General features: G+C 27.0%; 5 protein-coding genes across 10 annotated transcripts; 3 read left to right on the forward strand and 2 right to left on the reverse strand.

Moving 5' to 3' along the window:
- Window positions 1-1,077: 1,077 nt before the first annotated feature.
- Window positions 1,078-3,902, reverse strand: Snx1 (sorting nexin 1). Of its 2 annotated transcripts, XM_012289547.2 has the most exons (8): window positions 3,774-3,902; window positions 3,431-3,713; window positions 2,746-2,997; window positions 2,422-2,668; window positions 2,179-2,343; window positions 1,978-2,099; window positions 1,600-1,899; window positions 1,078-1,517 (listed from the first exon to the last, which is right to left on the reverse strand). In XM_012289547.2, exons 2-8 carry the CDS (start codon window positions 3,530-3,532, stop codon window positions 1,170-1,172), a joined length of 1,536 nt encoding a protein of 511 aa, XP_012144937.2. In that variant the 5' UTR covers window positions 3,533-3,713; window positions 3,774-3,902; the 3' UTR covers window positions 1,078-1,169. The 2 variants fall into 2 exon arrangements, with proteins under 2 accessions (XP_012144937.2, XP_003705160.2); XM_003705112.3 differs by having other exon boundaries at window positions 3,431-3,863.
- Window positions 3,903-4,075: 173 nt separating this feature from the next.
- Use1 (Vesicle transport protein Use1) lies at window positions 4,076-5,925 on the forward strand. The gene is made up of 5 exons (XM_076536359.1): window positions 4,076-4,496; window positions 4,582-4,631; window positions 4,720-4,958; window positions 5,023-5,346; window positions 5,495-5,925. Exons 1-5 carry the CDS (start codon window positions 4,395-4,397, stop codon window positions 5,533-5,535), a joined length of 756 nt encoding a protein of 251 aa, XP_076392474.1. The 5' UTR covers window positions 4,076-4,394; the 3' UTR covers window positions 5,536-5,925.
- On the forward strand, window positions 5,614-7,113 carry LOC100878863 (osteoclast-stimulating factor 1-like). 2 transcript variants are annotated; one of them, XM_012289543.2, is made up of 5 exons: window positions 5,614-5,750; window positions 6,119-6,165; window positions 6,258-6,375; window positions 6,463-6,674; window positions 6,747-7,113. In XM_012289543.2, exons 1-5 carry the CDS (start codon window positions 5,687-5,689, stop codon window positions 6,975-6,977), a joined length of 672 nt encoding a protein of 223 aa, XP_012144933.2. In that variant the 5' UTR covers window positions 5,614-5,686; the 3' UTR covers window positions 6,978-7,113. The 2 variants fall into 2 exon arrangements, with proteins under 2 accessions (XP_012144933.2, XP_012144934.2); XM_012289544.2 differs by lacking the exon at window positions 6,119-6,165 and having other exon boundaries at window positions 5,670-5,776.
- A 428-nt stretch (window positions 7,114-7,541) lies between these two features.
- Grip75 (gamma-tubulin complex component 4) lies at window positions 7,542-10,441 on the reverse strand. Of its 3 annotated transcripts, none has more exons than XM_003705096.3 (10): window positions 10,297-10,441; window positions 10,035-10,200; window positions 9,827-9,965; window positions 9,530-9,729; window positions 9,343-9,437; window positions 8,970-9,277; window positions 8,439-8,909; window positions 8,181-8,358; window positions 7,888-8,110; window positions 7,542-7,816 (listed from the first exon to the last, which is right to left on the reverse strand). In XM_003705096.3, exons 2-10 carry the CDS (start codon window positions 10,101-10,103, stop codon window positions 7,568-7,570), a joined length of 1,932 nt encoding a protein of 643 aa, XP_003705144.2. In that variant the 5' UTR covers window positions 10,104-10,200; window positions 10,297-10,441; the 3' UTR covers window positions 7,542-7,567. The 3 variants fall into 3 exon arrangements, with proteins under 3 accessions (XP_003705144.2, XP_012144939.2, XP_012144940.2); XM_012289549.2 differs by having other exon boundaries at window positions 10,035-10,216; window positions 10,297-10,429; XM_012289550.2 differs by lacking the exon at window positions 10,297-10,441 and having other exon boundaries at window positions 9,827-9,958; window positions 10,035-10,195.
- A 33-nt stretch (window positions 10,442-10,474) lies between these two features.
- On the forward strand, window positions 10,475-15,036 carry LOC105662992 (uncharacterized). 2 transcript variants are annotated; one of them, XM_012289548.2, is made up of 3 exons: window positions 10,475-10,830; window positions 10,942-11,080; window positions 11,206-15,036. In XM_012289548.2, exons 2-3 carry the CDS (start codon window positions 10,952-10,954, stop codon window positions 13,615-13,617), a joined length of 2,541 nt encoding a protein of 846 aa, XP_012144938.1. In that variant the 5' UTR covers window positions 10,475-10,830; window positions 10,942-10,951; the 3' UTR covers window positions 13,618-15,036. The 2 variants fall into 2 exon arrangements, with proteins under 2 accessions (XP_012144938.1, XP_076392468.1); XM_076536353.1 differs by lacking the exons at window positions 10,475-10,830; window positions 10,942-11,080 and having other exon boundaries at window positions 11,264-11,415; window positions 11,483-15,036.
- Window positions 15,037-16,246: the final 1,210 nt, after the last annotated feature.

Below are 16,246 nucleotides of genomic sequence, written 5' to 3' on the forward strand. Positions count from 1 at the left end.
ATCCAAAAATTTTATTAATTTTCACTGATAATTAATCACAGTGAACAGTTGACAATCTAATTTAATAATTCATCATTACTGATATACTACATAATAGGTATGAAAGGGTCATTATGTTTATGACACTGTGCCAATTTTACATACTAAAGACAAGTCGGCCAACTTAGGGAAAACAAAGCTTTGTTAGCTGCTGGACAATCTGTAGCAGTGTTGGGCAAACCTGGACAGGTCATATGCCCTTCAAGAGCACTGGCGTGCACGTCTATTAGCGAAGTTTTATGCAGCGCCTAAAACTTATGAAAAGTCTAGAAAAACTAGGGAAAGTTTAAAAAGGGCGTACGAAAACCCTAAGAAAGAAAGTTTGGGAAGAACATACAGGATGGACTAGAGGAATTCTAGAGAGTCCTAGTTCTCCCGCTTCTGACAATCAGAAAAATACAGCGCCTACAAGCTACCACCCACCACTGTTTAGTACAACATAATCTATCTACCGTTTAATATAAACTTTAATGAAACATTATTAATAAATAAAACAGAAATAAAATATATTTAACGATTCAGTTTTATTATAGTTTATAGTCGACTTTTTAACATATAGAAAAATATATTTTTATCCCATAATTTTATCAAAGTGTATAATATTAATTATAGTAGATTTAATTAAATTTTATTAAAGTACCTACTTGTTATTCCAAAAAACAATGTAAAAATCATAAATTTAATATTAATTATATTTTAACAAATAGATATTTAATGCTCTCTATACAATTTTAATTTTTATTTTCATATAACATTTCTTAACAAACTGTATTATGCGTTATATACTTTTTATATATAAACTAATAGTAAGAAGACTGAAAACGCATGATACACTAAGGAATAATTGGCATAAAATGAATATTTAAAAATTTGAATGAATATGCCATGATCTTTGTTGCTTTTAAGATTATAAAAGCATTGATAATATTTGAAATTATTATTTATGAAACTTCTGACTTTTTGCATAAAAGTTATTCCATTCACTATTATCCATGAATATTATTGTACTGCAAATTGATAAATATACGCACTGTAAAGTATTATTTATCATTCAGAAGTTTACTCCAAAACAATGCATCGATATCCTTTTTTTTACATTAAAAAGAATTTCATTATTACTTTGGGAATGTTCATGCAACCGCTCGTGCTTCGGGCAAAAAGCTTTCCCAAAATTTAATAAGTTGATTTTGATACTGTAACATGGATTCCAAATATTCTGTTAACTGTTTCTTAAAGTCTTCCACTCTTACTAATTCAAATCGCTCAACTTCCTTTTTTATCATTTTTGAAATGTTATCAAATTCTTCTTGTCCTCTATCAACCTTTGCTTCCCACTCTATAACTTCAGTAGCTGCTTGACTTGTTTTATCTGTTCTACCAGATTGTTCCATTCTTGCTTTCTGTTCTCGTTTTTTATTTAACATCACCTGAGCATGTTGCCAATTTTGAAAGACTTTTACTCTTTCGTGAAATACATCCTAAATAAAATATTATATTTTTAATAACAATATAAATTAATGAAATAAAAATATATATCCAAATTTGAATATAAATACTAACCTTTATTGCTCCAATAAGTGCTACATAATCTCTTAACATTTCACCAAACTGATATAGATCACTATTGCTTTGTGCTCTTCTAATTACTTCTACTTTCTCTAAAGTCTCAGCCAATTGAGCGAGCGCCCTTCCCAATGATGCTCCTGGTTCACCATGACCAAGAACAGCAATGGATCTTGCAGTTGCACCAGTACACGTAGCTAATTCTCTTCTTTGATTAGTTAATGTGTCAACGGCAGAATGCAATGCACGCAACTGAACATCAAGAGAGTCAATTTGTGATGTTTTTTCTTCAAACCACTGAAACACAAAAAAATTAAAAATATTACATATAGATTTAAACTATTAACTTTTCATAACTTTGCAATTTAATTTTACTTTATCAGTTTCATCCATTTTGTATGTAATTTTATTAACAGTTTCCCCAACTTTGCTGAAGAGTCTCATTACTCCTTTACCACTAAGCGCAGATGTATTAGTAGCTTTTGGTAGTTCCATATCTATTTAAAAAATATATAGTTTCATTAATATAATTAAAGTTGTATTAAGATGAATCTTTTGTTTTACGCTAAAACATACCTGCTTCTAAAAATTCCCTAAAATCAGGATCAACACTAAGCACAGGATGAGCTCCAGTTCTGTTTAAATATCTTTCAAGAGCTGCTCTACGTCTTTCAATAAATTCTGTAGAACTAGAATTCTGTTCCTGGCTCTTATCGCCTGACATTTTAATTTTAGTTGTTCCTAATTACATAATTGTTTTAGTTGTTTTATTGATCAACATTGAAACTAATAACAAATTTAAAATATTTATATTAATACCAATAACACTCTTTTCTGGAGCAGGTGGAATTATTCTGCCATTTCTAAGATATTTATCTGTTAATTTATCATGAAGGCCAAGAAAGTCACTGAAGCGTCTAATAACGCTAAAGTTTCTCTTTCTAAATATTGGCATATTTGTTTTTGTTTCAACTCTATAGGCAACATAAGCACCCATACCATCTCCTATTTTCTGAGGAGAAGTTACAGTGATTTTTAGAAAAACATCAGATGAATCTGTTGGTACCTAAAAAGTATGATATTATATATTTTATGTTTTTCTCTTAAAATTATTAATATTTAACAATTTTAAATATATCATACCACATCGACTGATTGAGTTTGCATAGCATTTGTCGATAGTACATCTGTGTTATCATTTATGGGAACATCATGAAGATCACCTATGTCGCTACTCATTGGTCCTAATGGTGAACTTAACGGTCCTGGTGCAGGACTCGATACAGATGAAAATGAATTTTCTTCAGGTGCATCTCGTAATGTTAACTTTGGTAATTCTGCTTGAATCGTTGATACTCCATTATAAGGAGAAGAATCTTCAAGTTGATTTTGATCCTAAATTTATCACAAAGAACATTAAAAAAAAAGAAAACACAAAAGTGCATCAATATATGAACACTTTTGTATCTAGATCAAGGGTATATTCTTAGTATTTAATAGACATAATATCATGTACATTACACAGTCATAGAGCCAAAGAATATTATAGGATATTAATATTATAAAAAACACCTATTCATTTAAAATGTATCAGAACAAAAAAATATTAAAAATCCATTGTATTCTGTTGGCTCTGATCAAAATATGGACTTAATATCTTTTTTACACTGTTAGATTAAAAACCAAGCGGTTCAAAATAAAATAATTTTTACCGACGAAAAGAATGAAAAACTTAATATGGGAAACATGTGAAATGTCATTTTTTTAAAATAGTGAACTTGATACACTCTGGCTTCGAGATCCTGTTATCTGATAATAATATAAGTACCTGCACTGCTGACGCAAAGATATCTTCATCATCGTCATCTAAATCATCAACTTTTGTTTCATTCGTGTCAAACAGCGGTGGAGATTCTTTAATATCAGCCATCTTAGCGGTTCTGTCAATCTACTGAGAAATGCACTGGGATCGGCCCCCTAAATGATGTATGCCAACGTCAATCGTTATCTACGATTATCGTATTTCTTATAGTGTCTGTAGTTGTATGTTATAAACTTTTCAATAAAACCGGTTTATACATTCCGTATATTAAATGCAGAACTCCCACAACCTATAAGATTGTATATCACAAATACATCAAATTGACAATCATGCTATTAAAGGCGCTCACTGATGAAGTTAGTTAGACGTGGTCGTGGTTGGATGAAAAAAATAATTGTATATTCCAAGTGCTATTGTATATTCCCAGTGCTATACCGTTTACAGTGAATTGTTATCATCTAATAACGAGTTTGTAACGGTACAGTAATAAGCACGATAAGTTTCCCTAGGAAAAATGGCAACGTAGGAGAAAGAATCCCTATCATTCGTTTATTTTTGGTTGATAAATTTTTTAAATTTACAAATATTCAAATTTAGACACTTCCAAAGTTACATGTTTTTACATTTTTTTTACAAATAAGTCGATTTTAACGTTATTCATTTATGATAAGGTTGAGAACCGCTGTCCTAGAAAATCACTTCTCTCGATTGGTAAATTTTCATTCACCGGGTATATGACTGACAAAGTGATTTGGATATGAACTTTCATACAACAAATATATAATTTATTAAACGTAGATTATATTTGTCAGCAAATTATAATTACTTTCGTATTTTACATTTTTATATCTAAAAATAATGTGCAATTTTAAATTTTGTCAAATAGTTTCATAAAGCAGTACAGTGGAAGAAATATATAAATGTGTAATATTTAGAATAATTTTATGTAATTTTTTAATAATTGTGAAAAATGAATCAAATGTCTAGAGAAGAAATTAATATTAGACGTCTTCTAACAAGGTGCGAATTAATGGCAAAAGATGATCCTCATAAAGATTGGAAACTTGAAAAGGTACATTTTGACATATGTTTTTATATTATAAGTAAATTTTTCAATTAAAATAATTTATTTAAAATAAACATATTAATTGTTTCAGTACATATTTGCTTTGGATGATATGATAAAAGAGTTACAAACAATACCAAGGTAAAACATAGTTATAAATACAACTGCGGTTTATAACATATTGTAATAATCAATTATAATGTAAAATGTTCTAAATTATCACTTGTAGCAAACCGTGCAAAGATACTATGATGAGCTATGTTAAACGAATAGATTTTCTAAAAGGATTAATAAATACAACAAAACTTACAAACCCAGTAGATAGAGTAGCAGCAGTACAAATGCTATCAAAAAATTCTGCAACATTCAATGATACAATAGGTCCAAATATAACAACTCAAATACATCAGAAAACTTCAGCAAAATATAATCTAGAATTAAGAGCAGAATTATTCCATACTGATAAAGGTAAATAAACATTTTTTTAGCTTATATAATTATATAGCTCCAACAATAATTTAGTTTGTTATAGGAACATTAGAGGATGGCGTAAGACAAAGATTATCCACAAATATGCAAGATGATGATTTGGATGCGCTTTTAAAATACAATAGAAACATTCAAGAGAAAATTGCTGAAAATATGCTTTCTATGACCAGTAGCATGAAAGAGCATGCTTTAGCGGCAAACGCCATAATAAAGAAAGATATTAGTTTACTTGAAAGGTCTGACAAATTAACTGATGTTAATACAGCTAAATTAAAAACAGAATCATTGAAACTTCAAGAACATACAACATCATACTGGCGATGCTGGATGTGGGTAATGATAGCGTTTGTTTTAGTTGTATTTTTCAGTAAGTATCGTTATAAAAAAATGAAATAATCATATTACTTATTAATTTTATAATTTATTATTTTCTTCAAAATATATCTAATGTACTTATATAGGACATTCTAAATTTATTTCATATACAAAATTATTTGTATTTTTCTATTTTACAGATATGGTATTATTTATGAAAGTTGCCAGAAAAAGAATTTAAATTTTATGTATATATGTATGAATTTATGTTTTATAAAATCATACTTGGAATAGATAAAGTATGGGTTGTGAGGACATTCACGTATGTGCATGAATGTGAATTGCTTTTATAATTCACATAGAGTCATCATTATTGTAATTGTCAGTACTGTATGGCTAGCATTATGAATGTGCCTATGACAGCACCCGCACCACCTAAAACTACTTGGAAACCTGGTAAATCATAAAACAAAACCAATATGGTTAGATTATTTGTGATTGTTGTAATTATTTTATATAAAATAGTGTATAATTTGTTTGTATTGAAAGAAGAAAAATATGTGTATTGTTCACTGAAATTAATAGGAAATATATCGAATTTGTGCATATTAATAAAAATATTACATCCCAATTTGTACAGTCCAGTGTAAAGGTTATTATCATGTATCTTAACAGTTTTAAAAATAACCCAATAAAAATTTACTTATATTACTAATAATGAAAGTGAATGTGATATTTGTGAATCTCACATCTTCCTTTTTTACTTATTACATCTAACTGTTATGCATTAATTTTCTATATTTAATTTGTTATCTGTTTTTAAGGTAAAGTTAAAGTTGTACGGGCATTGTATAAATATATAGCACAGCGTGTAAGCATGTTCATATATTAATAATATAGTTTAAAAAATGTATATTATCATTATATTAGTGCATACATATATGTAGATATCACATTTTATAGGCAGATGAACTATCCTTTGAAGAAGGTGATCTCCTGTACGTTTATGATAAAGATGTAGAACCAAATTGGTGGAGAGCAAAATGTGGAACTCAGGAGGGTCTTGTACCTGCTAATTATGGTTCGTATAATTTTATATGTGCAATCCATTTTTATTGTTTAATGCTTTTGTAAACAAATTAAAAAGAATAATATGATTTATTTGTAGTTGAAGAACAAACTGAAGAAATTGAATTGCCATTGCATGATGCTGCAAGACGGGGAAATCTTTCATTATTAAAAGAATATATAAAACAAGGAGTTTCAGGTACAGGTTTAGATGCAATGGGTAATACTTCACTTTACTGGGCTGCACGTGCTGGTCATTTGGATTGTGTAAAAGAGCTTTTAAATTTACCAAATTCTGTAGTTAATGCTAAAGTAAGTACAATAATTCTTAGTATCATTATTTTTTATCATAAGTTTTTGTTTTATATATGTTTTTTATTACAGAATAAAATAGGAGAAACACCATTACATGCAGCAGCAAGTCGTGGACATATAGATACTGTTAATTTATTACTAGAATATGGTGCAGATCCAACGATAAAAAATAATGACGGTTTAATACCTGAACAATTATCTTCTGATTTGTCAATTAAAAATGCAATACAATTAAGTCAACGTCACTCTAATAAAATACATGGATACACAGATGATGACTATAATGATGACAGTGACTAAAATTAACGAATTAATATATCATTTATATATATTTTATACAGGGTATTAAAAAAACTTGTGACCAAATATCAGGATCACGATAATACATTATATACATTATTACTATAAAAAATATAAAAATTTTTGTTATGTTTTACTAATGTTTTCTAATAAAAGAAATTCATTCATTCTAATAAAAAACTTTATATACCTTATACAAATTACCACTAAAACTCTGAAAATAATGAAATTTTAACATAATTATCATACTGAATAATAATTTATTTTAAATTAATAATCAATGTAAAAATATATTTCAATACTATTGGTATGTTACATTTCTTTTCAGAATTATTATTAAAATTATTATTCATATTCGTATTTTAACAATTGAAGCAATAAGTTGAAATTTACGTAATTGTATTTTTCAACTTCAAGTACGAGTATTAAATTCAATTCTTAATAGGTATCATAAGTTATAATAAACATTAAATTTGGTTTAAATACAAGTAACAAAGTAATTTTCAAATCAAATGTTATAAATCCATCACTGTACGTTCTTGCATTACCTTCCAACAACTGCTATTGAAGTGAAGCATTTACTTTTATTTTTACATTTTTTTGCTAAACCATCTATTAAAATCCAGCCTCAATAATAACTGAGCTAAATGTTCTCCACTTGGTTGTGCACGTACTCTATTTAATGTTTTAGTTAGCCATCCCATTAAACTCTCTAGAGTATCAGATAATGTTTTAAGCTCTTGTTTTTCTGTCAAAAGTAAACTACCTACTTCCCACATTGATGCTTGCAAGATAAAATCGTCACAGAGTCGTAGTAAAAGTTTGATTAATTTATTTACCTATTAAAAATATTTATAATTTAGTTTTATCAAACATAACCATATAAATTTGTAATAAAAAAGTAACATACAGGATTTTTTCTTTCTGTAGAATTTCCTAATAAAAATGTTTGTGACATAACATTAGCCAGAAAAATAGAATGTGCTTTCTGTACATCTTCAAAATTTCGAGTATTCTTCATATTTATCTCCATTATCGTATACTGACTTTCTATTACATCTACTTGTAAATAATATTGTAAATTATCAATAATAAAAATTAAATTGTTTCTTAACTGAATCACACCAATATCACTGAAAGAAAAATGGATCATTAATTATTAACATTAGTTTTCTTATAAGCAAAATGTTACTTATATCTTACATGTTTTTACAATACATGTGTTCACTCCAGAGATTCCATAAATCAATTTGTGTCTTTTTAACTCTTAGCAAAAATCGAAATAATGTATTATAATCATTTAAAGATGATGGATTAAATAATAAGTGCAATGGCCACACGACTTTGTACTTTAAAATAATCATACCCCATCCACGTCTTTCTACAATCGTTTAATAAATAATAATGATTAATTGTTAATAGTATTTTGTATAATAGTATAATCGCGATAAAAGGCCTTACCAATAGGATCTTCACGCTCCTTCTCAGTAAATTCTGTACTTTCTACTTCATCATCATCGTTCTCTTCTGACGGAACCGGTACTATAAAATTAAAGCTATCCATAGCATTTTCATCGTTTAAATGCATCTTTCTTAACGCTATTTGAAAAGCTAGATTGATATCTCTAGATGTGTGATTTGTGGGTGGCTTATTTAATAAATGTGCAGTGAGTCTAATAAATTCAAGAAATAAATCGCCCCTTCCTATAAGAAAGAAGTCTTTCACTAGTTTAAGTTGTTGCACAAGCTGTGCTTCTTCAACAGCAACTCGCCACAAAAGTTCTGTAATACATTGCTTTAATTCATCGATTGTATGTTCAAATTCAATAATATTAAAAATAGACTTCTTCTGAAGATTTTGCAATTTAAGAAAATATTCATATTCCTTATCTCCCCATATAGGGTTCTCTATTTGATCAACTGTTGAAAAGTCTGTAAATAAATAGAAAATATTAAAAATTATATTTCATAAACTTTTTGTATATTGATTACCTTTCTTTTGCCTTGGATCATTTCCAAACATTATAATAGTTTGACCAATGGTCAAAATTTTAGTTGCTAAAGACGGTCTAATATAAGAAGGAAGCATGTCTATTTGAATATCATAATTCCACATATCTGCATTAAATTTTGCGTTCATTGATTCCATACAATTACTTTTATTATCTACTAGTATTAAACTACTTTGATTCTCTGATACTTTTTGAATGAAAAACTCATTGTACATATCCTCTAAATGACCATATAAAAGCCAACTTGTTAAGTGTTTATAAAAAACAACATGTACACAATAAGCCATCCTAATAAAAGTAAAATAATTAAACATGAATAAAAATAAGATCAGTTAATATTGAAGAATACATACTTTTCTAAAGCTAATTTTACTTCAGGAATGCCAGTATGCATATTCTGATGCAAACATTGTAGCAGTTTACAACCATGTGTTTTTTGTGTACGAATCTAAAATAATATGGAAATATAAATTTTTTTCAATTATACAGCATACATCACAATATATTGTTATGTACATAATATGAATAATATTTATTTACCTCTTGTATGATAGAATTTAAAACAGAAAATAGACATACATATTTTTGAACACGACAAAGAATTAATGACAATGGAGTATAACTGTCATGAAGAACTACATTTTCTAAATCAACAATATCATCACGAAATGGTTCTAAAGCATGATCCATTCCTTCGCAAAGAGCTTGTAAATATAAGCCATGAGGCACATTTTTTAGTTCTATAACAAAAAGTAGATAAAAATAAATTAAAATTACAATATATAATGATTAAATACAATGACTACAACCGACAAATTCAATAAAAAGTTTTCATACCCTCGCTGGATTTTGAAATATCTATTGCAGTACATCCTTGAATGAAGTTCCTGATAATATTACATTGTTCAACTATATCCAATATTTTTTTAAGTAACACTCGTTCTCCAGGATGTAAGTATTTTTCAAGATCTATAGTCTAAAAAGAATATACTAAATGTACAGAAATATAGAGACAATAATAATGTACTTATAACTTTAATCTTACACTGTTTTCTAATATTTGAAAAGCATTAGTTGAACATCCCCATAATGATAACAGTACTTCGTGCAACATGGTACAAGTATTTTTTAATTTAAACAAAAATTACTCTTCCACCTTAGAATATATTAAATTATAAAAGGAGCAATACATAGAATGCAACCTAAATAACCTGAAAATGTTTAAATCTTTACATACAGTTTGTTTCTTCTTACAAATAAAATGAATAGAAAAGCGTTAATCTTATTATATATAAAGAAATTCATACTTTTCTCCCTGATCATTTTTTACATTTGTTAAATATTTCATTTCATTTTACATATTTCAAGTACACATTTTGTGACACGCTTTTATTTGGTATTTACTCTGCATATATATACAGATATGAATTTCATACACATATCCACGAAAACAATAACTTAAAGTCCATCTTTCATGTAAGCTGTTTTTGTTGGAGAACGTGTCTTTATTGGTTCATATGACAAAAATTGATTTAATCTTTGATAGAATTAAAAGTGTACATGTTGACAAACGTCATTCATGAAGTAAAATCATGCAAATACATTCTAGATTTGTGGTGAAATCCTTCAGTATTCAATAGTGTTGTGAAATAAACGGTTGAGGTTAATGAATTTATTTTAGTTTTATATAAATGACATCTAAAATACTCTAAGAAAATTGTAATATGTTATGCATTGTTTACGTTAAAAAAGTTTTTTTTAATTAATAAAAATAATTTGTACTTATCTATTATCTTGATTCTGAGGTTTAACCTCAAATAAATATCCCATTAAAATAATGTGTAAGTATAATATTAAGTTCAATATATTTTTGAAAGTAAAATGATAATTTGGAAATTTGTTAATATAAAAGATGTTAATAAAAATTTTTATTTGAATAATAAACATTTCAGCTTTACCATTATGGATACAATAAGGAATACATTAATATGTCGTTTATGTGGTGTTAATATTGTAGAAGGAAAATGTAAAAACATTTTCGAAGGATCAACTAATTTGGTACAGAAGATAAAAGAAACATTACCAATTTCAGTACGTTAATATACTTCAATATAAAATATTTACTTATGGCCTCATAAAATTACTAAATTTAATTCAATATTGATTGATATATTAAAAGATTTTTAAGTTTTAATTATTTTGAATGACTGTTACAGATATCTATAGATGATAATGGTTCAAAACATCTATGCTTGCCATGTTATGACAAAATTATTCTTTATTATAAATTTACCCAAGAAGTATTAGAATATTCCAAAAAATTAGAGAACGCGTCAGAAATAAAGTCTTTTTTTGATTTATCCAAAGAAATAACAGACTTTTCAAAAATTCATAGTGATGCTGTATATACATGTCCAAATTGCAATGTAGGTTTAATGATTTTATTAGTTAGTAATTCACAAGGCTGTGATTATACCTTTCAAATCTCATTAGCTATGGTAAATCATTCTGAGAAGAAACATGTTATACAAGAGAAAAATATTGAGATACATAAAAACTTAATACATGCCAATAATACTAAGAACAATATATATTCAAAACATGAAAATAAAACAACTTCTGAAAGTGTTGAAAATGTTCCTAATTTAATAAGTCTTACGTTACCTGTATTGCAACAAGAAGAAAATATAAATTATATCAATGTATTATCCAATAAAGAAAATACAGAAACTGAAGAGTGGAAAAAGCAGAAAAAAAAATTTAAAGAATCTAATTGTCACAACCATTCTATTCATTCATCAAATGTATCCTACACGTCTAATGAGAACCTACTGAACTGTGATTATGATTCTGCAGATCAATTAGTAAAAGTTGAGAATGAAAGTGATAATGCTTATTGGTTTGATAGTGAGACTGACTGTAAAAGTGAAAAAGATGTATATATGACTGAATCACAAGATATTATATTAAAGAAAGATAATGCACAAGAAGAAGATGATTCGTATAAGTCTTGTTTAAAATATGAATGCAAATTATGTGGAGCACGTTATCTTTCACATTTAAAATACGAATTTCATATGGAAAGACATAAGTTAGGTAAAATGTGTAAATATGAATGTACAGTATGTGATAAAGAAACAACTAGTGAAAATTTATTATGGGATCATTATTTTCACACCCATAAAAGTTTACAACGTTATGTTTGCTTAGAATGCGGAAAATTATTTACTAAACGATCTAGATTGAACTGTCATCAAAAGAATTATAAACACTCTGGTATAAAACAAATACAAGTCGATACCAGTAAAGATACTACTGGTGAAGATTTTATACAAAAGGTAATAGCAACAACAAACCAAGAAAAAGTTTCTGTAAACTGTAATCTCTGTGGTAAATTAATTTCAGACCTAGATCCAGATGCTATTAATGATTTAGTTACATGTATTGATTGTGAAGATTCTACACTTTCTTTAATGGTAGATGGAAATGAAACTAAAGTAATCTCTCCAAGACAATATCATTGTTCTAAATGTCCTAAGCATTTTGTACGGAAAGAACGATTAGAATTCCATGAAATGAGACATAATGAGAATATGAATGAATTTATTTGTAGTACTTGTGGAAAAGATTTTAGAGCTGAAAATTCCTTGTATGAACATTATCTTTTTGTTCATAAAGGAGCAAGACCCCATATCTGTGAATTATGTGGTAAATCATTTCAGTTAAAGGCTAGATTAAAAGAACACCATAGAATTCATACAGGTGAAAGACCATATCAGTGTGATATTTGTGGTCAACGATGTAGAACTACAAATGCCTTAAAACTTCATAGAAAAATTCACTTTTCTCATAATAGATATACTTGTAATGTCTGCAATAAATCATTTAGTAAGAAACAAAATATGAATGAACATTTAGAAAAACATTGGAAAAATGATAAAAGTGTAACATTACCACAGCTATTTACATGCCCAATTTGCTTAGAAGATTTTCCGACATATCGAATGTTAAAATACCATATGATAGAAATACATGAAATAAATAATCAAGATCCAATTTTAATTAAGCAAAAGCCATGGTATGAATGTACTGAATGTCATGAAAAGTTCAAACATCAAATGTCTTTAAAAGCACATAAAGAGAGAGTACATGAAGGAAGAGTAGATCCAAATTACCAATGTGATACTTGTAATGCAACATATAAAGTAAAACAACTTTTAGTGAATCATATTAAAAGCAAACATAATGGTGAAAGACGCTATAAATGTGCACAGTGTGAGAAAGGATTCAATGATACTAAATCTTTATATAATCATGTATTGTTACATACTGGTAAAAAACCATTTGTTTGTGAATATTGTAATATGAGTTTTAGAAGAAAAGACTCTAGAGACCATCATCGTAGAAAACATACAGGTGAACAACCTTATCAATGTCCAGACTGTGGTGAATCATTTTCTACTTATAATAATAGATCTAAGCATCGAAAACGAGAGCATGGAAAAGATCCTGAATGTCCTGAATGTGGAGAAAAGTGTAGTAATCAGCAGGAAATTAGAATTCATCTAAATAAACATCTTGGAGAAAAATTGAAAAAACTGAAGAATATACAACCCGAAATGATGTAGCTTAAAAATGACATCATATTTAAATAAATAGAGTGGAATCTTGATTAATTAGTGTAATTTAAACTATTTAAATTGAAAAAATACTGATTATTTAAAACATTTATTTGTAAAGCAGAATATATACAAATTTATATTTCGCTGTTCAACTTTACCAAAAATACAATATAAAATTGTAAGAATATTTATATAGTTTAATTATCAAATATTCATTTTTGATCAAATATTTTAATTTATCAAACTGCCTTACTTTTGTAATAAAAGTTTTTAAGCGCTAATCTAATGTTATTAAATCAGAAATTTATTACAAATAAATTATTTACCAGAATTTTTATTTTCATTTTTATACTATTTATTATAAATATAATATATATTTTGATAGATACATATGAGTACTGTATCTATAAAATTAACTCATTATAATATAATAAATAAAAGAATTATATACATGAATTTACACTACTTATAATTTTAATGAATAAGCAGTCTTTAAATTTTATTTAGGAATTTAATACTTACTATTGCATCATTTTTTATTGTTTAGTTAACAAATGTAGCTATAGTTGCTTATAAAAGTAAAAATTGCAAATATCTACATAACTATTAACAAAGTCTATAGCAAACAATGAATAAAATGAGATAATATCATATAATGCATTACTAATTTAATAAAAAATAATGTTTAACAAGTTTAGATATTAAATAGATATTGTTCAAATGGCTATTGTTCTTTTTTTTATTTTTTAAACCCAAATATTTTCAAGCACTAGTTGAAATCATAATAAAGAAGACTAATCGTAGAAATGAATTTGAATTAATCAGGGTTCCACTGTGTTATAAAAAAATAAGTGCATGAGACATCATATTTGTTAAATCAAATTTTTATTAACAATAACATATTCAAAAAATCATTAGTTTTTTTTTAATTAAAAATGATTGAAAAGAACTAAATTTAAGTTTATTTCCTATGTTCATAAATTAAAATTAGTATATAAAAATATGAAAAACGCTTTTATTTATTTAATTATTTAAGCTAAAAAAATATTCATATGTGTAAAAGTCATAAATTTAAATGTATATATACATTCACGTATCTATAGGGAAATATATAATACTATTAAACTAAAATAGTTTGTAATAATTTAATGTTTATTTTAAACATTCTTGTTTATACTTTAGAATTAGGCATTTATACTATTATTATAATTTTTTAATAATATATTTCCGGCATAAGAAAGAATCATATCATTTATTAAAAATATCTGCAATTTTTATTATTTTTTAATTGTAGCATATGATTGTTATAAAATATTGTGTACAAATTGTTAAAATGTTTGTAAGAAGCAAAATAAGTGCGTACTTATATTTTTAATTCATTTTGTAATATAAAATTTTCAAATAAATTTTAATAAATAAAATAAATTGAATTTTTTATTTTTATTCATATATTAGATAATTATAATTATATTGACTACGATTAAAATAATTTTCAAATTATCGAAAATTAAGATATAATGGAATTTAACATTAAAAATATAATACTGTAAACTTCGTTATTATCAGTATAAACTGTGTCAATGAAATAAAAAAACATTTCGTATGAAAACTTAGTACCGATGCATGCGCATGGTACTCATACGAAGGTTATAGTCAAGTGTACACGTGCAGTTCAGACAAATGTCAAAATTTAAATGGTTGCGCTTCTGCGTCCGATGTGGCGCTGTCTCGCAAAAATCAGGTGGTCGCATTTACCAGCTGTGTGAGGCTACCTTACACCAGTGATTACATACACATACAAGACTTTTAATTTTTCAAATTAAAAAAGTCAACATTGTTAACGACATAGAATTCTATCGAAATATTCATGTATCGCTTGTAAACATTCTTTAAACTTTTTTAATTTCTCAGAAAGCGAACAAAAATATAAAACAAGGAACTACTTTCTCGCGGAGTAATATTGGAAACCGTTCGAGCAAGTCAATATTTATTCCAACTTTTTCTGGCAATTTTGCATTCTTTTATTGATATGTCAAATCCAAACGATAGTGTCATAATTTTTAAAGATCCTCAACGCGAAATATTTTGAAAGTCTGAACTTCTTTGATTGCTATTTAGCGAAATCATTTTTGCGGAGGAATAATGTCGTGCTACGATCGCACAGACGCGAGCCAGCATCGTTCATTGGCTGAAGGAAGCGAGCGATTCACACGAACGTGACACACGTTCTTTTCCGCAAATACGTATTCACCAACACTTATATGCGATTTTCGTACACGATCCAGGACCGTACTTATTACACACAATACCCTATAAATCGTTTAAAAAATCGTTTTACTTTCGGTCATGTAATGGTTCAGGATAACGTCACAAACATATTTCATTCATCAACAACAATTTTACGTAAAACAAAAATGATTATTTGCCTGTAGTTCTTGAAGATTCAAATTTGTTATCATTCAATATTTGAAAATTTAAATGATGATAACATAGACTCGTATTCCATTTATACCTTATTCTGTTATTATATCGTTACGATTGTAAATTTTATTGTTATATAGCCTATTATTTTTCATGAAACAAAACGATAAATTCGCAATAACAACGCAGTGATAATGAACGCAAAATACGAAAG

The sequence above is a fragment of the Megachile rotundata genome, chromosome 10 (genome assembly GCF_050947335.1).
Source record: "Megachile rotundata isolate GNS110a chromosome 10, iyMegRotu1, whole genome shotgun sequence".
In the NCBI taxonomy this organism is placed as follows: domain Eukaryota; kingdom Metazoa; phylum Arthropoda; class Insecta; order Hymenoptera; family Megachilidae; genus Megachile; species Megachile rotundata.